Source organism: Zingiber officinale, chromosome 1A (genome assembly GCF_018446385.1).
Source record: "Zingiber officinale cultivar Zhangliang chromosome 1A, Zo_v1.1, whole genome shotgun sequence".
Taxonomy (NCBI): domain Eukaryota; kingdom Viridiplantae; phylum Streptophyta; class Magnoliopsida; order Zingiberales; family Zingiberaceae; genus Zingiber; species Zingiber officinale.
The window spans coordinates 154,470,429-154,491,024 of record NC_055987.1 but is presented as its reverse complement, the minus strand read 5'-3'; the positions used below and the strand labels follow the sequence as shown (position 1 = coordinate 154,491,024).

General features: G+C 35.1%; 4 protein-coding genes across 9 annotated transcripts; 3 read left to right on the top strand and 1 right to left on the bottom strand.

Annotated features, from left to right (window-relative positions):
• The first annotated feature begins 1,428 nt into the window (after positions 1 to 1,428).
• LOC122038081 (probable hexosyltransferase MUCI70) lies at positions 1,429 to 7,739 on the top strand. 2 transcript variants are annotated; one of them, XM_042597658.1, is made up of 10 exons: positions 1,429 to 1,634; positions 2,028 to 2,199; positions 2,878 to 3,303; positions 3,385 to 3,598; positions 3,784 to 3,893; positions 3,976 to 4,175; positions 5,200 to 5,303; positions 6,584 to 6,771; positions 6,878 to 7,077; positions 7,270 to 7,739. In XM_042597658.1, the coding sequence occupies exons 2-10, from the start codon at positions 2,061 to 2,063 to the stop codon at positions 7,507 to 7,509; spliced, it is 1,821 nt and encodes a 606-aa protein (XP_042453592.1). In that variant the 5' UTR covers positions 1,429 to 1,634; positions 2,028 to 2,060; the 3' UTR covers positions 7,510 to 7,739. The 2 variants fall into 2 exon arrangements, with proteins under 2 accessions (XP_042453592.1, XP_042453591.1); XM_042597657.1 differs by having other exon boundaries at positions 1,899 to 2,199.
• Positions 7,740 to 8,005: 266 nt separating this feature from the next.
• LOC122038080 (protein SAWADEE HOMEODOMAIN HOMOLOG 1-like) lies at positions 8,006 to 12,050 on the bottom strand. 2 transcript variants are annotated; one of them, XM_042597656.1, is made up of 8 exons: positions 11,857 to 12,027; positions 11,448 to 11,598; positions 10,987 to 11,143; positions 10,791 to 10,860; positions 9,640 to 9,691; positions 8,548 to 8,691; positions 8,346 to 8,465; positions 8,006 to 8,213 (listed from the first exon to the last, which is right to left on the bottom strand). In XM_042597656.1, the coding sequence occupies exons 2-8, from the start codon at positions 11,496 to 11,498 to the stop codon at positions 8,169 to 8,171; spliced, it is 639 nt and encodes a 212-aa protein (XP_042453590.1). In that variant the 5' UTR covers positions 11,499 to 11,598; positions 11,857 to 12,027; the 3' UTR covers positions 8,006 to 8,168. The 2 variants fall into 2 exon arrangements, with proteins under 2 accessions (XP_042453590.1, XP_042453589.1); XM_042597655.1 differs by lacking the exon at positions 11,448 to 11,598 and having other exon boundaries at positions 11,857 to 12,050.
• Positions 12,051 to 13,142: 1,092 nt separating this feature from the next.
• LOC122038079 (UDP-glucose 4-epimerase GEPI48-like) lies at positions 13,143 to 17,302 on the top strand. 4 transcript variants are annotated; one of them, XM_042597653.1, is made up of 9 exons: positions 13,143 to 13,473; positions 14,810 to 14,859; positions 15,055 to 15,190; positions 15,725 to 15,826; positions 15,908 to 16,135; positions 16,346 to 16,427; positions 16,560 to 16,642; positions 16,820 to 16,911; positions 16,995 to 17,301. In XM_042597653.1, the coding sequence occupies exons 1-9, from the start codon at positions 13,291 to 13,293 to the stop codon at positions 17,098 to 17,100; spliced, it is 1,062 nt and encodes a 353-aa protein (XP_042453587.1). In that variant the 5' UTR covers positions 13,143 to 13,290; the 3' UTR covers positions 17,101 to 17,301. The 4 variants fall into 4 exon arrangements, with proteins under 4 accessions (XP_042453587.1, XP_042453585.1, XP_042453586.1 ...); XM_042597651.1 differs by having other exon boundaries at positions 16,965 to 17,301; XM_042597652.1 differs by having other exon boundaries at positions 16,980 to 17,296.
• A 2,000-nt stretch (positions 17,303 to 19,302) lies between these two features.
• On the top strand, positions 19,303 to 20,226 carry LOC122005324 (uncharacterized protein At2g29880-like). Its single transcript, XM_042560329.1, has 2 exons — positions 19,303 to 19,629; positions 19,714 to 20,226. The coding sequence occupies exons 1-2, from the start codon at positions 19,303 to 19,305 to the stop codon at positions 20,224 to 20,226; spliced, it is 840 nt and encodes a 279-aa protein (XP_042416263.1).
• Positions 20,227 to 20,596: the final 370 nt, after the last annotated feature.

Sequence of the window (20,596 nt, the reverse complement as noted above, 5' to 3'; positions counted from 1 at the left end):
TATATTACACATGCAAAACGTACACACATTTACTAATATAAAGAAAGAAATTATTACTTAGTTGTATTTTTTATAAAAGATATACACTATCATGAGTGTCTTTAATTTCATATTTTTGCATCATGCGCTTATGACATGTGTACCTACATAAACCTCCCTTTATATTCATGGGGCCGACATTAGGGGGCCACTAAGGTAGCGAATCTACTTTTTTATTAATCCCATATTTTTTGATTGGCAACACCACGAGTGGAGAATAAATACCTTGGATTGACGACTTTAAAAAATATATCTTTCTTGGAGTCGCCCTTGTATTACACAGTTCGGATCCTCTGTCCCGAAACTTCTTTGTCCCGTGTCTCCTTATCGATCGGACAGACTAGATTACATCTTAAGGATGCATGCATGACATCCTTAAGATGTGTGCACTATCCTCGTGATGCGTAAGATATCCTTGAGATATAATCTGATCCGTCCGATCGGTAAAGAGATACGGGGACAGAGAAATTTCGGGACAGGAAATTCAAACTTTGTATTACACTATTGCATGGGCCCTCATATGTAATGCGCACACGCGTTGGCTAATATAAAAACAATAAATTATCATAATACTTAGTTGTATTAGATGCATTTATTTTGATAAAAAAAAAAATAAAAATATGCAATTGCTTCTATTTAATCATGTCACGTGCTATTTTTTTTTAAAAAATAAATAATATATATAGTATAATTTATCCAATATCAAAATTATTATTTTTTTATAATTGCATCCAACGCGAATCAACTGGGAACCAATATACAACAAGAAGGTTTTTGTTTCATCAAAGAACATAACTACAAACTCCATGCTTGACCAACTACCGAAATGATGGTGACAAAAAAAAAAAATATATATATATATATATATATATATATATATATATATATATATATATATATATATATATATATATATATATATATATATATATATATATATATTCACCTATTTAAATAGCCACACACGTTGAAGTCTTAAATCTTCTGAATCAAGAATCCATGTCTTTTTCACATGCCTGCCTTATTTTATTTTTCACTAAATGAATGCTTCTTTTTTATATATCATTTTTTTCTTTTTCTATTGTTTTTTTTTTTTTAAATCGACGCCAGTCGAACCGGTTGACCGAAGTGTGTGAAAGCCAATGACGTCGTCAGAAATGGAGAAACCGGGAACGGCCGGTTAGGCAGGCAGCAGCTTGCGCTGTCGGAGGGATTATGAACCGTTCGATTTTCTCAAGATGCGTGTTGGCACGATCGTAAAAGTGGACCCAACAAATGCGTCACATCGTAAAGAGCCTAGGATTTACCCAGCCGTATACCTTTTTTCTGATTTACATCATCCGTTGGGTCCCGCTTCTGGATTCAGGCATTCAGTTACGTGTGGCAAAATCGGCCTGTTCCTTCCCCGCTGGCCTGTTATTAACCCCTGCGAAGACGCGCAGACGGAGGGTTCGGATCGTCGGTCCCCGAACGGAAGCCCAAATTCTCGACCGCGTCACCGCCAGATTCTGTCCTGCCGATCCGTTTGCCTTTCTCTTCGTTGGTCTCCTTTCGAGTCTCGTTTGCTTCGCATTCCTACTGTCCGAGCCCGTGGGGTAAGGGCGAGGGAGATCGTATCTTGAAAAAAAAAGTATATTGGTTTATAGATTTGTTTATGTTGTAAGAGGCGCGTTTTTTTGTGGACGGCAAGTTGGATTTAAGCTGTAGTTTTTCAAGAATTGCACTTGTTCGTTTGTAGCGTCTTGATCTTCTTGTATTAGGCGTTCTTGTGTACTGGTCTTTGTGAGAGAGTGCGGATTTGAAGTTCTTGGTTCTTCATTAAGAGGATTTTTTTGTTTTTTTTGTTTTTTGTTTTAAAGACGAAGGGAGATGATAAGGCGACCTCTCTGTTGGGAGGGGCAATGACCGGAGTGTCATTGGGTGTGCGATCGGGGAGTTATGGATCATTGCAGCAACAAACTCAGAACGGTTCTCTTTTTCCATCGCAGTTGCAGCCTGTCACAGTCCGCAAGCCTGCCAAAATGTCACTTTCTGGATCAAGAGAAAAAGAGAGAATCTGGGTTAGAATCTGCAAGTTTGCAGGTAGGAGAAAGGTTGGGATGCTGCTCTTGCTCGTTGTCTCGGTTGCTGTGTTCTCGTTCATTTCCCTCTTCAGCAAAGGTTTGGTTTCTTTCATTCGTTGCCTTTCTTCAAACCTTTATGTCGTGCATGATGCATTAGCAGGCACGTTTTAACTCAAATGTGCTTTGACGGCATCATTATGTAACAATCACTCTTGTTGATGTCTCTGATTTAAAACGGAGTAAGCACCTCAAATTCATCTTCTATCCACTTCTGAGATATCTGTTGTTGTAGTTCCCTACGCAGATTCAATAAGTGTAGGTTTATATGAGAATTATTCAGTCATACACGAATTGTTCATTGTGGATATGGTGAAAAATAAATAAGTTTTTTCATAATCCACCTAGAATCTAGGATATCCATTGTGCTTCCACCAATTGTATTTGTTTGGATATATATTGTTAATTAGCCATGATTTTGTTGTATATAGGCATGAGTTAAACTTTACAAGGATCATACAAGCTAACCTTGTTTCGATGAGTCACTACTTCTGCTTGAACTTGTGCTGTCATTTTGGGAGAAATATCCACTATATAACAAGTTGAATCAGACTATGTAGTTATACATAATAGCCCTTGTTAGACCACCAAAGGCCTGCTAATAAATATCTTGAATAATCTATGACCTTTATTTACCAACTCTCCTCACTTTATTTTGTTGGAATTGTTAAATTGTTTATTGACATAGTTTAAAGCAATTTTATTGTTGAGATTTCAGATGAAGATGCATCGGCAAGCTCTAACTCTAGCATGGGTTTCACCGACCATGTATTAAGCTTTGTAAATCCTAGCAAGCCAACATCAGATATGGACAGGCCTGCCTTTATTGCTCCAAAGGAAACAAATTTTGACACCTCTTCAAGTTCAGTTGATGAATCTAAAAGACTTGATTTTCACAAGGGTTTCACAGATTATGCCCAGAATATTGTAATTCCTGAAAGGCCATTATTGAATAATGATGGGCCTTCCCTTCTTCCTTCTAAAGAACCTAAGGTCGATACTGCTACCCGTTCTACAGAAAAATTTGGAATTAGTCACAACTCAACTCAGCATTCTGCTATGATGCTTCTCTCAACACCTCATCCTTGTGAAACTTTTTCTCTTCCTCCACCACCAGCAGATAAGAAGCGCACTGGTCCACGCCGTATGTCTTGAGCTGCTATTTTGGAAAGCAACACTTTGGTTATGTAACTATTTTAATAAGTTTTCACATTATCTCTTGCAGCATGTCCTGTGTGTTATGTTCCAGTAGAGCAGGCTGTGTTTGTTATGCCACCGTCACCTTCAGCTTCACCTATTCTAAAGAATTTAAGCTATGTTTTAAAAGATGATTTGATAGCAAATGAGTCAAACAGTGGTTCAGTATTTGGAGGGCATCCATCATTACAGGAGAGGACTGAATCTTTTGATATAAAGGAATCAATGAGAGTGCACTGTGGGTATGGTTCATTCCTTGATGGTCCATTTCTTTGCTTAGATGCAGTGACTTGATATATTTTGATCGCTTGAAACATCAATATACGATGAGACTATTTTAGTTGTTAAATGAATGTACTTATTTCAGTGGGCTGAAAGTTTTATGTTTCTATATTTGTCTAAGCCAATGTAAACTACTATTTGTCAGATTTGCCAAGGGAAAGAAACCTGGTCAAGGTACTGGCTTTGACATAGATGAAGCTGATCTTCTTGACATGGAGAAATGCCATGATGTTGTTGTAGCCTCTGCTATTTTTGGTAAAGTGTTTGGACTGTCCCTGTCATTTTTGTCTCCCTTTGATGGACTTGTGGATTTACATATCTCCATCTCGATGAACAGGGAATTATGATATATTGCAACAACCAAAGAATATCAGTGATTTTGCAAAGAAAAATGCATGTTTCTATATGTTTGTTGATGAAGAAACTGAAACATACATAAAAAATTCTAGTGGCCTAGTTGATGTCAAGAGAGTTGGTTTATGGAAAGTGGTGGTGGTACAAAACCTTCCTTATGTAGATGCAAGGCGTAATGGAAAGGTACACTATTTCTTGTAAATCCTTTATTAGTTTAAATTCTTGTGACCCTTTTTAGTACTTAGAAGATATATACTGAAAATTCCGCTTAGGAAGTATGTTGTTCAAAATTAGTGATTACTTTGCCAGTTTGTTTCTGATATGGATCTGGTATACATACTGAAATGATATAGTCTGTCTTAACTTTGACTTCATGCAATTCTATAATTTTTTTTCCCAGGAGTTAGAGGAATCTAAATATAGGTATCTAGAACTTGAAGCTTTGTTTATCAAGATCACACCAACATATCCAAGAAAATTTAATGATTATATTGGCTGAAAATTACAAACAAAGATCTATGTGTCTATTATACAGAGTAAAACTTTAAGAATTCAAAGGTAGGGTGGTTTATACTTGCACAGGGAGTCTAGATTTGGCAAGTCAAGCTTTACTGGTATTATTTGGATCTGCCATAATTCACATCAGGCTGTGTTTGGCCTATACTCCCAGGGATCAACTATATAATTGTATTCTTCCATTGAGATCTATGCAAGTCAATTTCATTATCATTATTCGAATTAATTAAATTATTTTTTACCACATTGATTGATTGAATCATTTGTTATTACATTGAATATAATTTCTTTGACCTCTCTCTAACCATTACACCTTCCATTCAACTCTTTTACGTATAAATTCATTTAAACTAGTGAAAATGGTACTTCAGTCACAACAAAAATCTGGCACATTGTGAAAGCAGTTTTGTGATTGTTGTTGTCAATTAAGAAGAGAATCTTGCAGTTGTGACTCCTACATAGTCAGTTATTGTTAGACAATTGGGCCTTGTTAAAACAGGATCTTATAAATACTCATTTAATATTTAGTTATTGGCCTTTTCAATTTTCATTAGTGTGGAATTTGTGGGCAAACTGTTGAACATTTTCATTGTTCTATAAAACATTTATTCTATTATTTGACCTTCATCTAATTTTGTTTATATCATGTTATTTTTTGTCAGATAATTTCTAACTAGTACATGCGTGTCAGGTCCCAAAACTTTTGCTTCATAGGCTTTTTCCAAATGCCCGATTTTCTCTTTGGATCGATGGGAAACTTGAGCTTGTTGTGGATCCCTATCAAGTTCTTGAGAGGTATGCCTGATTGAAGAGAATGCTTCTAATCCTAATAGAATCCATGAGTAACCACATAGTTTGTCTGAAGTAGGTTTAAGGATATCAACTTAAATGATAGCATATTTTAGTGTTCTACATTACACTTCATTATTTTAGTGGCCTCTATTATGCTTCATTCTCTCTAAATGAACAACAAATAGGTTTTGAGTTTCTGTATTGTGCGTTAGTAGTAATTGATTATTAGATGCATAGTATGTTTTGTGTACTTTTTTTATCATCATCTTGCAAGTGCACTAACTATTCTAATTCAACTTCTATTTTGGTAGAGTATTACAGTCAACTAAGTATATAGGACAGTCCTCAGATATCATGAGTGAAGGATGTTAGAGGAGAGAGAGTTCAATGAGATCCTGGGAAAGAGAGAAAAGATGAGATAATTTGGCTTGTGTTTTGATGCCTTTCTTGTATTCATGCTAGAGATGGATGCTAATGCACTATAATCACAACAAATTCAAATTACTAACAACTAAGGCTAACCATACTCATCACTTCACTAATATAGTATTTGAAATAATAAACTTAAACGTTTTAGACATGGGCTGCGTTAGATCCATATCAATGTGTCTATAAGAATTCAAGGAATCATGTAGATCTTGTGTTTTCTGATAATTGGCAGACCTCTTGGTAGCTACAAATGGTATGTATTTCTTTCTTATAAACAGGCATAAAATAGGCTATATTAATTCTAAGTGAAGTAGAACGAGTAGAGTTCCAAAGTCACAGATAGTTGTAATTATCAATTATCTTCTCATGTACGAGAATAACATGACTAGAAGTAGTTGAAATGATCTGATATGTTTTTGTTTATGAAAAGCTGTTAATTTAAGTTTCTTTATGATGCCTGTCATGGTTCAGCATATTATTATGATAATATATGTTTACTTTGCTAATTTATGCCACATTCGATCAGATAATTCTTGGTTCTTCCAAAGTTCCTTTGGGATGTAGATTAATGCTTTGTTTGAATATTATATTGTCGGAAAAACTAATTTAACCTAGGACTTAGCATGGCTTCATTTATGTGAATGAGTGTTATTCTAGTTATCTTCATTCTTGCCTCGTTTTGCCAAAGCCATTTTATAGCCTAATATTCATTCTAACTTCTATGGAATTGGCAATTTTTATTTGTAAATGATATGATCAATCTGGAAAAGAAATGATGTTTTATTGAGCCCAACAATTAGAAATTCAAATATCAAATATATATTTATGCTAGTATGAACTTGATTGGATTTCAGATTCTTGTGGCGGAAGAACTACACTTTTGCAATTTCCCGGCACTACCGGCGTTTTGATGTTTTTGAAGAAGCAGAGGCTAACAGAGCTGCTGGAAAGTATGACAATGCATCCATTGATTTTCAAATTGAATTTTATAAGAAAGAGGGTTTAACACCTTATTCTTCATCCAAGCTTCCAATAACAAGTGGTGAGTAATAAATTCTCATACTACGGATTTAGTTTTTGGGGTTTAATAAGGCTTTTATGCTAATTTCTAACAGCCTGTCCTAAAACTTTCTGATTATATTTCACAGATGTCCCTGAGGGGTGCGTGATCATCAAAGAGCATATACCCATTACCAATCTATTCACTTGTCTGTGGTTCAATGAAGTCGACCGTTTTACTTCTAGGGATCAAATCAGTTTTAGTACCGTCAGGGATAAACTAATGTCTCAAGTGAATTGGACAATTAACATGTTTCTGGACTGTGAAAGGCGCAATTTTGTGGTTCAGGTAATGCCTTGTCAAAAGAAAGAATCGTTTGCTGTCATAGTTAATTTGGCTCATGCTATTTCATGGATGTGATCCATGCTATGATTTGTTCTAGTGACAATTGCTTAGAAAATCTTTCATCTCCTGCAAAATACTACCATATGCTTTTGCTCTACTTTAATCACTCTTAGATCTGTGTTTCTTGTTATGCAGGCATACCACAGAGATTTGTTGGAACAACGGAAAGCACTCATTGCCTCAGTTTTTCCACCACCTGCAGCAGTAACAAACGAACCACCTTCTAAAACAATTCCAGAGACCCAACCAAATGGGATTGCAAGAGCTACTCCTCCATCAAGGAAGCTGCCGACTAAGATTCCCACGAGGCATGGGAGGGACAAAAGGTCCAGCTCGAGGCATCATCATCCAAAGATCGACCGCTGGAAAAGATAGCAGTGCACTGCACCATGGTGTTTTGCATAATTCTTTATTCATGCCCTGCGGTATTCTGTGAGGGGTATTACAAACAGCGCCATAGTATGGCGGCTCCATTCTTTAACATAGCATTTTGTTAATTCAATGAGGAACTGTCGATAGTAATTCTTTTTTTTCAACTATAAATAACTGCTGGAAAAATAAGTAGCATGGATATGGATATATTGAAGAATACTTTTGCCCCGGTTTGTTCTTACCTGTTACTGTCATTTTTGCTCATCCAATCCCTTAAGTTGTTCATTTCCATGTTATTCTCGCGTGTAAATATGTTACTGATTATCTGTAATATCTCTTCAGAGATAGAAAAATCTACTTCAAAGATTACCACAATTGCAACAGCAACACAACTACCACAGCTGGTTTTTCTTATCAGTGCTCCAAGTATCGCTATAAAACGTGCAAGGAGGATAACTAAAATAAAGAAACCAATGGCGAAATCACAATTTACAAGCTATTGAAAGTTTGAAACCACTCAGATTTTTATAAAGCAAAGGCAGATTCGCTGGCAAGTGCAAGTTGAGTTTTTACAAAATATATAGACTCCTTGAGGCTCAAAAAAGATCATGGTTTCAATTGCCAGAAGGCCCAGAACCATTGACACATCAGTTGAGAAGCAGTCAATATGCCGGCCTGCGGCACAACCTTTGCGCATGAACTTTCTCCTGAATTTTAATTACAATGATGAAAATATGTAATATTAGAACATCAAATTGGCATGGTTTAGGACCTCAGAGTGAACACTGCAATGAGCACAAATGATTACAATGGGGAAGGAAATAAAGAATGCAAGTCACCTCAGTTTGATCATGATCATAGCGGACCGAGAAGAGGCAACGACAGCCCCTTATATCATGAAGCTTCCTTTCTATTTCAACAATATGTGCATCAAAGTACATTGCCTGATCACCATTTTCCTGTCATGGCAGACAAGTTGATCTAATTTACCATCAAAGGTTCAAGGAATTATAGTTTACTTAGTCTCTGAGAACTTTATACCTGAAAACAAAGTACCAGATCACCTACTCCAACCTTTCTACAATCTGAGGCCTCTAAGGGAATTGAACGTTCCCTAACTGCATTCTTGACATTCACCCATTCATCCTCCTCAGCGCCAAAACCTTGAAACCTCACACGGACTTCCTGCCAACAACCAAAGAAAAATGTGTAGATAACAAACATAATAGAGAGGGCCTGCTACAAGAAATTTGGCGAAAGGGAGTGGCAATGATTGAATTAAATGGTTGAATTTGCGTGGATTTTGCAGAGAGGAGTCTGGAGACAAAATCACTAACGCAAGCGTGCAGCCTGGTCTTCCTCCTACACAAAAGACATGGTTGGTGGTTGAGAGGTGAAAGGGGGCTGGATTTGCAGACAGAGGGGTCCTGTTGTGTTCACAAATAGAAGGGCAAAGATGGATTTTTTCCTACGCTCAACTTGAGTTACTGATTAGGAATAGGGCAGGGAGAAAACAATAAGTTAATGAGTTTAAATTGGATCTCAGGTCAGACTCAAATCAAACAAGTATAATTGTTCATATGAATATTAGTTCTCAACTAAACCAGACATTTGAATGTTAGTGATAGGGCTAAAATATTTGCGATTGTCTTCTTCGCATCATCATGTTTCGTTGATGTGAATCTTTGCAATTGCATAACTTTAACAAGTGAACAACAAAGCTGTCGATATATGATTAGTAAACATAGAAGCCATCAGCTAATGATTGTGAATCACTACGCAAACCAATAAGATTTTGTTGAACAATTTTACCACATTTTTTAGTCACTTGCATTTATCTCGTAAAAAAAATTGCTAAATTATGCAGTGCAAACCAGTAAAGCAGTTTATTAACAGTTTGAGCAACTGTCAAACTGGTCTGGCACCAATATATATTTTTTGATATGCTTCTCATAGAATTTGGTATCAAAATAAATAGGCAACAAAGGTACACAGCTGAGGTCCATTTCTGTTTTGTTGGGCCAAATACCATTCAGTACTTACCAATCAGTATTATAAACAATGTATGAATGAACATCTAAATGAGATTACAGCCAAAGTTACTCTAGAATAATGATATTAACATATCCTTACGAGTTCGCCAGAATTGATAACCCGATGTGCAAGGAACATAGCCACATCATACCTGCAGAAGGTGAAAAAAAACATCAAACATCTTTGTAAAAGTCAAGAAAATTAGAAAGTGACAGAAATTTCATCTACATATATATAGGATCTTCATTGGCATCGATAATTCCATATAAATAACAAGTAATTAAATTTAACCTACTTAACCATAGTAACAAAGTTTCATAAAGTTATGCAACATTCACCACTTTCCCTGATTTTCACTGTTGAGGATATACCCTTGTTCTCATAAACTATAATGTGGGCAAAATATATCTTTGAGGTTAATAGATCAATGTAACATTATAAATTTAACTATATCACCCTCATCTCTATTTCAGTATGCTGGTTTGTTACATTGCTAGATTTAATTGTTGGGGATCGAAAGTGTCTGATAACACTGGCAACAGTTGGAGACTACTCTTGTATCACTTGATAGATTTTGTTGTTCAAACAACTCCAAGATTTGACAACCTCAGCTCAGCTGTGATATCACTTGTTGAGATTACAAGTGCTTCTGGTATCAATGGATGGGGTTGAAAACTATTCTGGCACCATTTGCTAGATTCTGTCACCACCTCAGACCATACACTTGAATATTCAAATATGGTCTCTAGAATGTGGATTATCCTCCACTAAAATCCCACATGATGAATTTTTTTTGTCTAACTTGGTAGAATAGCACAAACACACTAAGAAAAACAAGAGCAATTAACACGGTTAGTGGTTCAACGCAAGTAGGGGTGTCCATTCAGTTTGGAATCAAATTAGACAAATCAAAATTTTCGCTATCAACATTTTAGAAGTTGAAAAAAAAAACAAAGCATGCTAATGAAATTCAAACAAAACCATAATTGTCAGTTTGGTTTGTCTTGGTTCATGTTGAATTGGATTTGCATTTATATAATACATTTGTTTGGCTTTATTATTAAATTGTAATAATTCAATTGAAATAATTCAAACCCTGATAAACAATGGACATTGACAAGGGTTCTTAAATTGAATAGACAAGATAACAGTTCTAATTAAATACATGCAAACAGAAAAAGAATAAAAACAAATAACTATTGCAGCTCTAACATACACAAACCATAACCAGAATTTTTGAATATTCGTACCAAGCTTCATCTCTTAATGATTTGGCTTCAAACTCCAGCTCTGCAACATCTGCTGTTTTCTCCTCGCTCTCTGGAACAATGGAACAAGGTAAAGTTATATATATAAGGTTTCATAAATTACAGCATAAAGGATGTCCACTATCATGTCAAAGAAGCAAGAAAAAGAAAAAAAAAAGTCCAAAAGAACTTTGAAAACCTTTTGGCAAGCCAGAGGTACCAGGTGCATCACTTAGGCTTGAATCTGCAACAACATTTTCAGAAACAACAACTACATTTTCTGAAACAGCATGTGAAGAACCAACTTCAGCTTCAGATTTTTGCTTGCTAGGTTTAGTTGGTTGCACCACTCCATTCTTCATAATCAAGAAAAGTAAATATGGTTCAGCTCGTGTAGAATGAGGATATCTAAATTCTAAAATACCTATGTTAACTTTATCTATTGCATTATATATAAAACAGACGCAACTACAACTACATACGAGTAAAAAACTTTAAGTAGAGAAAATAAAACGAAAAAATACAAAAGATAGTTTAATTTGGGAAGTTTCCCTATCATATTTCGTTTCGACTTCAGTTGATAAGTATTCCATCTAATAGGATTGTCATGCTCTTATACGTGCATACACATTAATAACCAAGCACAAAGGCTATACGTACCAACTGGCAAAACCATTTGCCCAGATCCTCTATTACATAATCTGCTCGCATGACTGACGAAAAGAAAGAGTTAACTTCGGACAAGAGAGTCAGTAGTAATGCACGATAAAACTCATACTGCTGTTATCAGCCACACCCAACAACGAAAGACCTGAAATAGGGGAAAGAAAGATACTTGCATAGAGCCCAAGAACCGCTTTTCAAAAGAATGGCGCATAGTTAAATCTTGGAGCCAAGAAAACGAACTATATGATGGCCTTGTATCAGGAGAGCAAAACACGAACGACGAACAGCATTCAGATTTCAAAAGAATCCGTAACAGACGGAAATCTTTCCATCAACGAGCTAAAGAGGGAAAGCATAAAAAACTCAAAGTCGGGCGCCAGGCAAGCGAGCAAAAGACAGGCACCTGCTCGGATGATCTTGAAACGGAAGGTGACTGGGCTTTGGGCTTCAGCGAGCTTCGGAGCGTTCGCCCCATGACGAGGAGGAGAAGTACAGAACTGTAGCCTGGCGATCAAGAATCGATCGGAAAAGGGGAAATAGGAGCGATCGCAGAGAAGACGGCGAGCGAGAAAAAAAAAGGAACGGCTCGGGGTTTCTGCTGGGGTTCGCACGGCATAATAATCGAAATTAAATCATATTTTTTTATTCATAATTAATTTCTTCGATTTAATTTGAAAATAGAATTAAAATTATAGACTTGATTTGATTTTTTATATTTATGCATCAATTTATAAATAATGGGGCATTTCCACTAAAGCCCGTTATTTCTCGAATGCTCAAAGCCCAATAAGCACAGAGCCAACGTGTCCACAGAGTCAAATAAATAAATAATTCGAATTATTATTTTTTAAAGAAAATAGTTAAAGGGCATATCGTTGAAGTCAAGCGTTTGACCTACTTATGGTTATGCAAACCCTATTTAAAATGGAACAAAGTGCAGATCACACAAAGCAGCTGCAGCAATAATTAACCAAACTCAATTCACAAGCTTACAGCTAGTGCTACTACTTCCTTCAATTCACTCACATGATTCTTCAAATGTTATATACTTGAGGTGGTTCTTTAGACCCTACATAAGATGCATGTGATACAGCATCACTTATTTTTTATTCAAAAGAACCATACCACACTTGGATAGGTCTGAACCAACTAAGAAGCCGACTGCATAATTTATTAGATTCAAGTTTAATCAATGTTTTTTCCTTGCACATTACTGAATGATCATGTCATGTGATAAATATAAATACTACTACAAATTTCCGGCCATGACACTTCTCCATCAGAATGAATCGAATATAATTGACATCCTGCAGTGCTACGTAACACGAGATCCAAAGGCACTTCACCTTCATGAAAGGTTAAGTAATTTGGGAGTCATTAGTAATATGTAATATGCTATGGTATTATTTAATTATGTTAGAATTATTTATCTCAGCATAATCTATATTTATCAACTATAAGATTTATTGCCAATCAAATAATAGTATTTCTGGAATTTAAGATAATAATTGCAGCGCATTTATGGCTTTAAAATCTCCGAGGCTTTATTATAATATTTTTCTGAATTTATGATTATTTGTTAACTTATTCAGAAGGGTAAAATAGGAACATGAGAAAAAAAAACATCTAATTGATTATTTTGAAAAGCGGCTATATATAGACACGCACACGCGTTTCCTTTCCCTCGCTTGCCGTCATCACTCTCCCGCTTCCGTCGCTCCCGCTTCCCCCGCTCTCTTCTCTCCGCTGTTGCTTTCGCTAATTTCCTTCCTTTTCACTCCCAATATTACGACCGATTGCACACGTTTTCTCGTCTCTCCCTCCGTCTCGATACGACATGGCGAAGAAAATTTTGGTCACCGGCGGCGCCGGCTACATCGGCAGTCACACCGTCATGCAGCTTCTCCTCGCGGGATTCAGCGTCTCCGTGGTGGATAACCTCGACAACTCCTCGGAGGCCTCCCTCGAGCGCGTCGCCGAACTCGCCGGGGACTGCGGCAAGAACATGACATTCCATAAGGTATTCGATTTGTTTTTCTTTTGCACTTTGGTTCCCGAAGCGGGATTTTAGGGTATTTGGATCGGGGTGGATGTCCTCGTAGAAATTTGTGCTTTTGAATGTGCAAGGTTTGATTTTTTGGATGTGTTTTCTCGATTCGAGTCGCCTATGCGGCTATGCAGCTTTTAACTACTACAAGTAGGGATTGACTAGCAGAGATTGTTATTCCCTGGCAAACGTGGTTTGATTTTTCTTACGATCTTTTTAATGGAAGAAGTTTAGCGGTATTGTTGATGGTTGCGTCACGTTTTTCTCCCCCTTTATTTTTGCGGGCGATAAGTGTCTTCCGGTCTCTTCATCTTTATTGCTAGGATATATACCAAGTGTTTCGATTCTGTTCGGTAGTCCTCAATTATATTGTGACACTTGTTGCGTATCAGATGCCAAATCGCTTGGTTGATACACTTTCTCGTGAAAATTGCACCATATTCTCATGAAATTTGCAAATCGTCGCATTCTTTTTGACAATTATGCAGCATGATTTAGTGTGGGAATAATATCTGTGGATCGCCATTGTATGTTTTCATCTGTCCGTGGAAATCGGAATTGCTGTCTCGGAGGGTGAATTCTTGGGTGCATCTCTTCAATCTTTTTGCGTATCTCTATGCCCTAACGGCATCTCCAATTATTAAAGTTCTACAAAACTTTTTTTATGCTCCCAATATGTCATATCATGTCACATTAATATTCTAAAAATTTATTAAAACATCTCCAATAGTTATAAATGATTTAAAGCTCTAAATGATAAATGATTCATATATGGTCCAATTCATAACATGTAATTGCATAACTATATACATATTATATCAATTTCAAGATAAAAAAGCAGTTTTAAAATTTCTCTATTGTTCTTGAACTATAAACTTAGCACCCACAATGATTAGAATTTTTGTATTCAGCTTTTTCATTTCAAAAACCTTGCATTGGAATGCCCAGTTTGGCTTCTTACGAATACACCACTATACTTAAATATGTGATGCTTTTGATCCACCGGCTTCTTTAATTAATAGTATATCTCTTTTAATTTTTTTCCACATACATATATTCGTTCTCTAATCTTTTGTTATTATTTTACCCCAAGGTCTTCAATGCAACTCCGAAACATCGAGCTGCAGCTCCATATCCAATTATACTATTTGTTTACTTTATCTAATATTTCTCAATCGTGTGCATATGTATTTAGTTTAATATGCAACTCTACTGGTGTCCTGTTTGATGGTATATCTTGGCTGCTGTATACTATTGGGTATAACATGTCACGTGGTCTTGGTTTCTCATTTCCTCTATGCTTCTGCAGATTGACCTTCGGGATAGGGATGCACTGAAGAAACTTTTTGCTACAACCAAGTAAGTTTTTTCCCAATAATGATCAGAGTTACACCCAATATATACTTTAGCCACTAATAGATAAAGGATAAATGTTTTATAAAATCCTCATGTGTGAGCGGCTGTCCTTAGTTATTCCTTTTCTTTAAGGAGTGATTAGTAGTTTTCTTGTAATAAATGTTGAACTTTTATTTATACTTTTGATTTTCTTCGCAGATTTGATGCTGTTATACACTTTGCCGGATTGAAGGCAGTGGGAGAAAGTGTTCAGAAGCCCTTGCTTTATTATAACAATAACATTATTGGCACAATCATTCTCTTAGAAACGATGGCCGAGCATGGATGCAAAAAGGTATTCTAACCAGATTTTTGAATGGGAAGTTATTCAACAAAACAAACTTGGTGATAATGGAAAGTGAAATTCAATTCACCAAGGCATCTTTCAGAGAATAGAAAATTATAATAATAGTGAAGCTGATGTGAATCAGTGAATGACAGAAATATAACTTTTCTTAGAATTATTGCTGTATATTGGTCCATTAGATTCTTCTAAATAGTTCTTGTTTTATGCTGATACCATATCTTAAGTTCTAAGACTCATGCAATCTGTAATAATGCAAGCCCCTGTTTAGGAACCACTTTTATTTTATTTTTCTCTTTTTTCTTAATTCACATTAATGATGCTTTAAAGATCTACCTCCTTATTTTTTAAATATGTCTAAGCAATATTATTCTCTTCACAAAGTATGTAGAAATTTTGGTTTGCCACTCAACAAAGTAGTTTATTTTACACACAATGACAGTTATATCACCAGGCATTATCAGGTACTTCTTGAATTTACTGAAAAATTTCAACTAATTAAGAAATCATGTTCCACTATTACAGCTTGTATTCTCATCATCAGCTACTGTCTACGGTTGGCCAAAGGAAGTGCCGTGTACGGAAGAATTTCCCTTATGTGCTACAAACCCTTATGGACGAACTAAGGTAGATTCTTCATATGTCCCTATTGTCTTTTTCTCTCGGCCTATCTGTTTTACTGATTCATTTACTATTATTTTACTACAGCTCATGATTGAGGAGATTTGCCGTGATATCCAACTCGGTGATAGTGAATGGGACATAGTTCTACTGAGATACTTCAATCCTGTTGGCGCTCATCCTAGCGGATTCATAGGCGAAGATCCTCGAGGAATTCCTAATAATCTCATGCCATTCGTGCAACAAGTGGCTGTCGGGAGGAGACCTGCTCTCACGGTTTTTGGAAATGATTATTCAACTAAAGATGGCACAGGGGTAATAATCTTACTTAAGCATCGATATTTGAGTCTCAGTCCAAGATCAATGCATTATATTTACAACTCATGCTATTATTCCATTCAAGATTCTTTCTTCATTTCATCAATAATCTAACTAGTCAAGGCGGGAGGATGGAGAGGCAGGATGCAATAATCTAATGTATGTGATGGTGGTTTCTTGCTTACAAAATTTCCACTGTAATTTCAGGTAAGGGATTACATTCATGTGGTCGATTTAGCAGATGGGCATATTGCAGCCGTAGAGAAACTATTTCGGAGTAATAAAACAGGTGCGTGGATTTGGAAACTTCACTTGCAACAATTTCTTCCATAGTTTTTGTTCTTCACGACCTTGATTTCTCTCGTGCGTCTATTTGTACAATTTCTCAGTACCCTTTAATTTGATCAATACTTTTTAGCAGGTTGCGATGTCTATAATTTAGGAACTGGTAAGGGAACATCTGTCTTGGAAATGGTTGAAGCATTTGAGAAGGCTTCTGGAAAGGTACTGATCTCTTGAACCTGTACAAATAATTCACCTTAAGCATTCGTGCCTTTAATTCCAAATGATGCAACAGCAATTAACACCAAATAGTAGATTAAACAAAAGATGCTTCATTAGATTCGGGGGGAAAAAAAAGGATCCTGCAGTTTCTGATTTCTAACATTTGAGTTCTTTTAGAAAATTCCTCTGGTTATGGCTGGAAGACGACCAGGTGACTCTGAGACTGTTTATGCATCTACCAGCAAAGCAGAGAAAGAGCTTAATTGGAAGTACGTGATATTTTACGTTATACAAATTCGAGATTTAATTGCCGTTTTAATAGATATGTTTTTGTTAGTTATTATTATTGCAGGGCAAAATATGGTATCGAAGAAATGTGTAGAGATCAATGGAATTGGGCTAGCAAGAATCCATGGGGATATGGGAAACCAAACGAATCCGCCGACCCATCAACATAACTCGATCAATTCAACGAACTTAGTATCTGAAAGTGGATTTCTTTCTTCTTTTTCTTCTCCTTCTTTAGTAGCCACTGTTTTTCATTTTTTATATCTCTCGTTATTTCTGTTATGTTTTCTAGTTGGTCAACTTGCCTGCCTAGTTTTAGCATAAAGAGGCATGTTTGGTTCATAAAATAAAATAAATTATTAATTTATAATGAAATGTTGTGTTATTTTTTAAAATATAGATGTATTTTTGATCTCGTGATTATTATTTATTATCAAGATATGAAATTATAATAACTAGATCTGTTGGAATTCCTTAGTTTTTCTTTTTTTATGGTGCCAAATAATGTAAGCCATTCTTACCTTGGGCCAAAATATTTGAAAATGGAATGTCAATTTTGAAACATAAAAATCAACAAAAATTGATAATATAACGCACGCTTAAGGCATTTCAATAGAGTCAACCTAAAAAGTTAATTTATTTTTATCATATCATCTATCACATCAAAAGTTATTAAGGACATCCTCAATGGTAGCATTGGTAGTATGTTTAAAAATGAAGGTTTATTTTTTAAATCCAATCATTTAGTCCCATTGGGACCTGCCTTTTTTATAAATTTAGCTTAGCCAATTAAAATTTTTTAATTTAGCAGATTTTTTTAAAAAAATTATTAATATATGGTTCCCTTTATAAATTATGTTTAACAACACCATTAAGGGTATTTTAGTTTAGAATTTAAGTATAATTTTAAAAAGAGCTTAAATAGTTTTTATTTAAATTTTAGCACAAAGTTTAAAATTTTTAAACTGTAAATACTAAGCTAGATTTAGGAGGGTGTATTAAAACTAGACTTTTAATGATTTTTAATGACTCTTTTAAAATTTAAAAGTCTAGAGATATTGAAATTAGACTTTTATAAACTCTTTACAAATTTAATGGTATTCAAAATAGATTTTCAAAGAGTTATAAAAAATCATGTGGTATTCAAACTTGACTTTTAAATACTCCATAAAAGTTTAAAGGTATCCAAAATTACAATAGATTTCCAAGGATTCTTAGAAAATTCTTTAGTATATATTTAAATGCCTTAGGTATTACCATAATAAGTAAAAAATTGTCTTCCATTTTACCTAGAGATTTTGACAGATTTTAATCGCACTAAACTCTCTCAAGATGTCTTGGGTTGTCTCCTCTCACGATAAAAAAAACCTCCTCTCACGACCAAAAAATTCTCCTTCAAAGATATGATTGTTACTGTTTCGATTGTTCGTCTACAATTTTTCCCTTATTTAATAACGATTGGTACTGTTTCAATTGTTCGTCTATATATCTACAATTTTTCCCATCCCGATTGGTACCATAAACCTATATATCTGTATACCGTCTCTAACACAATCTTTAACGATTAGTATATACTTTTTTCAACTCTATGGGTCAACGTAAGTAAATATTGAATTATTATACGAATAGTGGAGCAAAATTTTTTGTTTGATTTCATTTTTTAATGGGTGTTTGATTTATTTTTTCTTTTACAAAGCACAATTTGTATATGAAAAAATAATAGTAGAATTTATTATATCTCTAACGATTACTATTATATGAATAGTGGAGCAGAATTTTTTATTTGATTTCATTTTTTAGTGGGTGCTTGATTTTATTTTTATTTTATAGAGCACAATTTGTGTATAGAAAATTAATCGTAGAAACTTCGTGTAAAATATTTTTTTTTGTGGTTCATAGGTGGTTATTTTTGCATCATTCTAACTCAAAATCGACTTTGAAATGTTGTTGGTTTTGGATTTATATAATTTGGGAAAAATGGAGCAGCTGCTCTATGTTCTGTAATTTCCAATATTCATTTTAGCAAAGAACAAAGGATCAAAGAAAATATCAATTATTTATCAATTTTTATACATGATGGCTTGCTTTTTAAAACATATGCAAATATGTAACCGAGAATGTATGAACTTTGAGGCATTAGGGAGAGCATATAAATAACATAGTATTTTATTTTCATTGAAGGAGTCAATGAAAATCTCATATAATTTAATAGTGAAATTAATAAATTAAGAAGTATTTGATTGTTAAAATTTTCTTTTTCTGTTTAATTGGTTGCATAAGCCAAACTTTTATTATAAAACAGCAAAGAATATTGTTATATATGTGCTCATCCACCATTTTTCTATCTTATGCATGCTAAAGAAGTACTATCAATGGGAGATTCACAAGCAAAATATAATATATGGACTGCGGAGGAGAGCAATAAATTATTAAGACTTATGATTGATGCTGCAATGCGAGGATGGCGTGATAGGAATGGTGTGTTGAACAAAAGAACAGTGGAAATAAAAATACTTCCCACTCTTAATGCAAAACTTGGGTGTGAAAAGACTTTTGCACAGTATCAAAGTCGTTTGAAGTGGTTCAAACAACGATATAACAACTACTATAAGCTTATGTGTCATAGTTCTGGGTTTGGATGGGATTCTATGACAAAGAAATTCACAGCTAGTGATGAAGTATGGGAGGATTATTTTAAGGTTAGAATAATAAATTGTATATTTACAAACTATATATTTACAATTAGAATTTGAATTACACTTATGATTTTTGTTCTTTGACAGTCTCACCCTAAACATGAACATTATCGGACTGATACTTTTGAGGATTATGAAGACTTAAGACTTGTAGTTGGGAATGGAACTGCTACAGGAAAATACGCAATTGGACTTGGAGATGACATTGATGCGAGAACCTTTGAAACAGAAGAAAATGGAGGTACTAACTTATTAGATGATTACATGTTTGATCACAACAGTGGTGAATTCATACAAAGCAATAGGCAAGAATCTTCATATCAGCCTCTATTTTCTGAGGACCTTGCTTCACCATTACCATCTCAACCTATGAGTTCTGAGGTTCCACAAGCAACTAGAAAACGAGATAGGAGCGAATTTGAAGCAAAATCAAGCACTTCAAAGAATATAGACCCAGATGTTTTAAATAGGCTCTCTTACACCATTGAGAAAGCATCTTCTAAGATTGAATTAGTTGGCGTTGCAGATGATAACTATTGGGATGCTATAAAACAAGTCTCAAACTTGGATAATCGTACTCGTTACAAGGCGCTTGACTAGCTCAATACTAGAGCAAAGAAGGTGGCTTTCTTGAAAATGACAATTGAAGAGCGTTTGGAGTGGATAGATTTTAAAATGAGTGAATGAGTAGTTTTTGGGGGCATAAATTAGTAATTAATGTTAGAATTTTTATTTATAGTATTTTGAATTGGGTTCTAATTATTGAACTAGTAGCGAATTATTAGCTCTTGAATGTTTTCTAGTTCTACAAGTTTTGGATTGTTTATTGAACACATCTTTCTTTTGGTTATGCATGGTGATACGGTTAGCAATGGAGGGGCCCCAGAGGAAAGGGTGAGAAGGGTCAAGGTCATATAGCGGTCAAAAGTCAAGAGGGCGTGGCGGTCAATAGTCAAGCTGACTAGACAGT

Coding starts and splice junctions, on each gene's coding strand:
- LOC122038081 (XM_042597657.1), top strand. CDS start 1,941: ATGACCGGAGTGTCATTGGGTGTGCGATCGGGGAGTTATGGATCATTG. Junction 3,599..3,783: donor TCAATGAGAGTGCACTGTGG/GTATGGTTCATT, acceptor ACTATTTGTCAG/ATTTGCCAAGGGAAAGAAAC. Junction 4,176..5,199: donor ATGCAAGGCGTAATGGAAAG/GTACACTATTTC, acceptor CATGCGTGTCAG/GTCCCAAAACTTTTGCTTCA.
- LOC122038080 (XM_042597655.1), bottom strand. CDS start 11,928: ATGGGGCGAACGCTCCGAAGCTCGCTGAAGCCCAAAGCCCAGTCACCT. Junction 8,466..8,547: donor ATCTGGTACTTTGTTTTCAG/GTATAAAGTTCT, acceptor CTGCCATGACAG/GAAAATGGTGATCAGGCAAT. Junction 8,214..8,345: donor ATGATCATGATCAAACTGAG/GTGACTTGCATT, acceptor ATTAAAATTCAG/GAGAAAGTTCATGCGCAAAG.
- LOC122038079 (XM_042597651.1), top strand. CDS start 13,291: ATGGCGAAGAAAATTTTGGTCACCGGCGGCGCCGGCTACATCGGCAGT. Junction 15,827..15,907: donor ACCCTTATGGACGAACTAAG/GTAGATTCTTCA, acceptor ATTTTACTACAG/CTCATGATTGAGGAGATTTG. Junction 16,136..16,345: donor CAACTAAAGATGGCACAGGG/GTAATAATCTTA, acceptor CTGTAATTTCAG/GTAAGGGATTACATTCATGT.
- LOC122005324 (XM_042560329.1), top strand. CDS start 19,303: ATGGGAGATTCACAAGCAAAATATAATATATGGACTGCGGAGGAGAGC. Junction 19,630..19,713: donor TATGGGAGGATTATTTTAAG/GTTAGAATAATA, acceptor GTTCTTTGACAG/TCTCACCCTAAACATGAACA.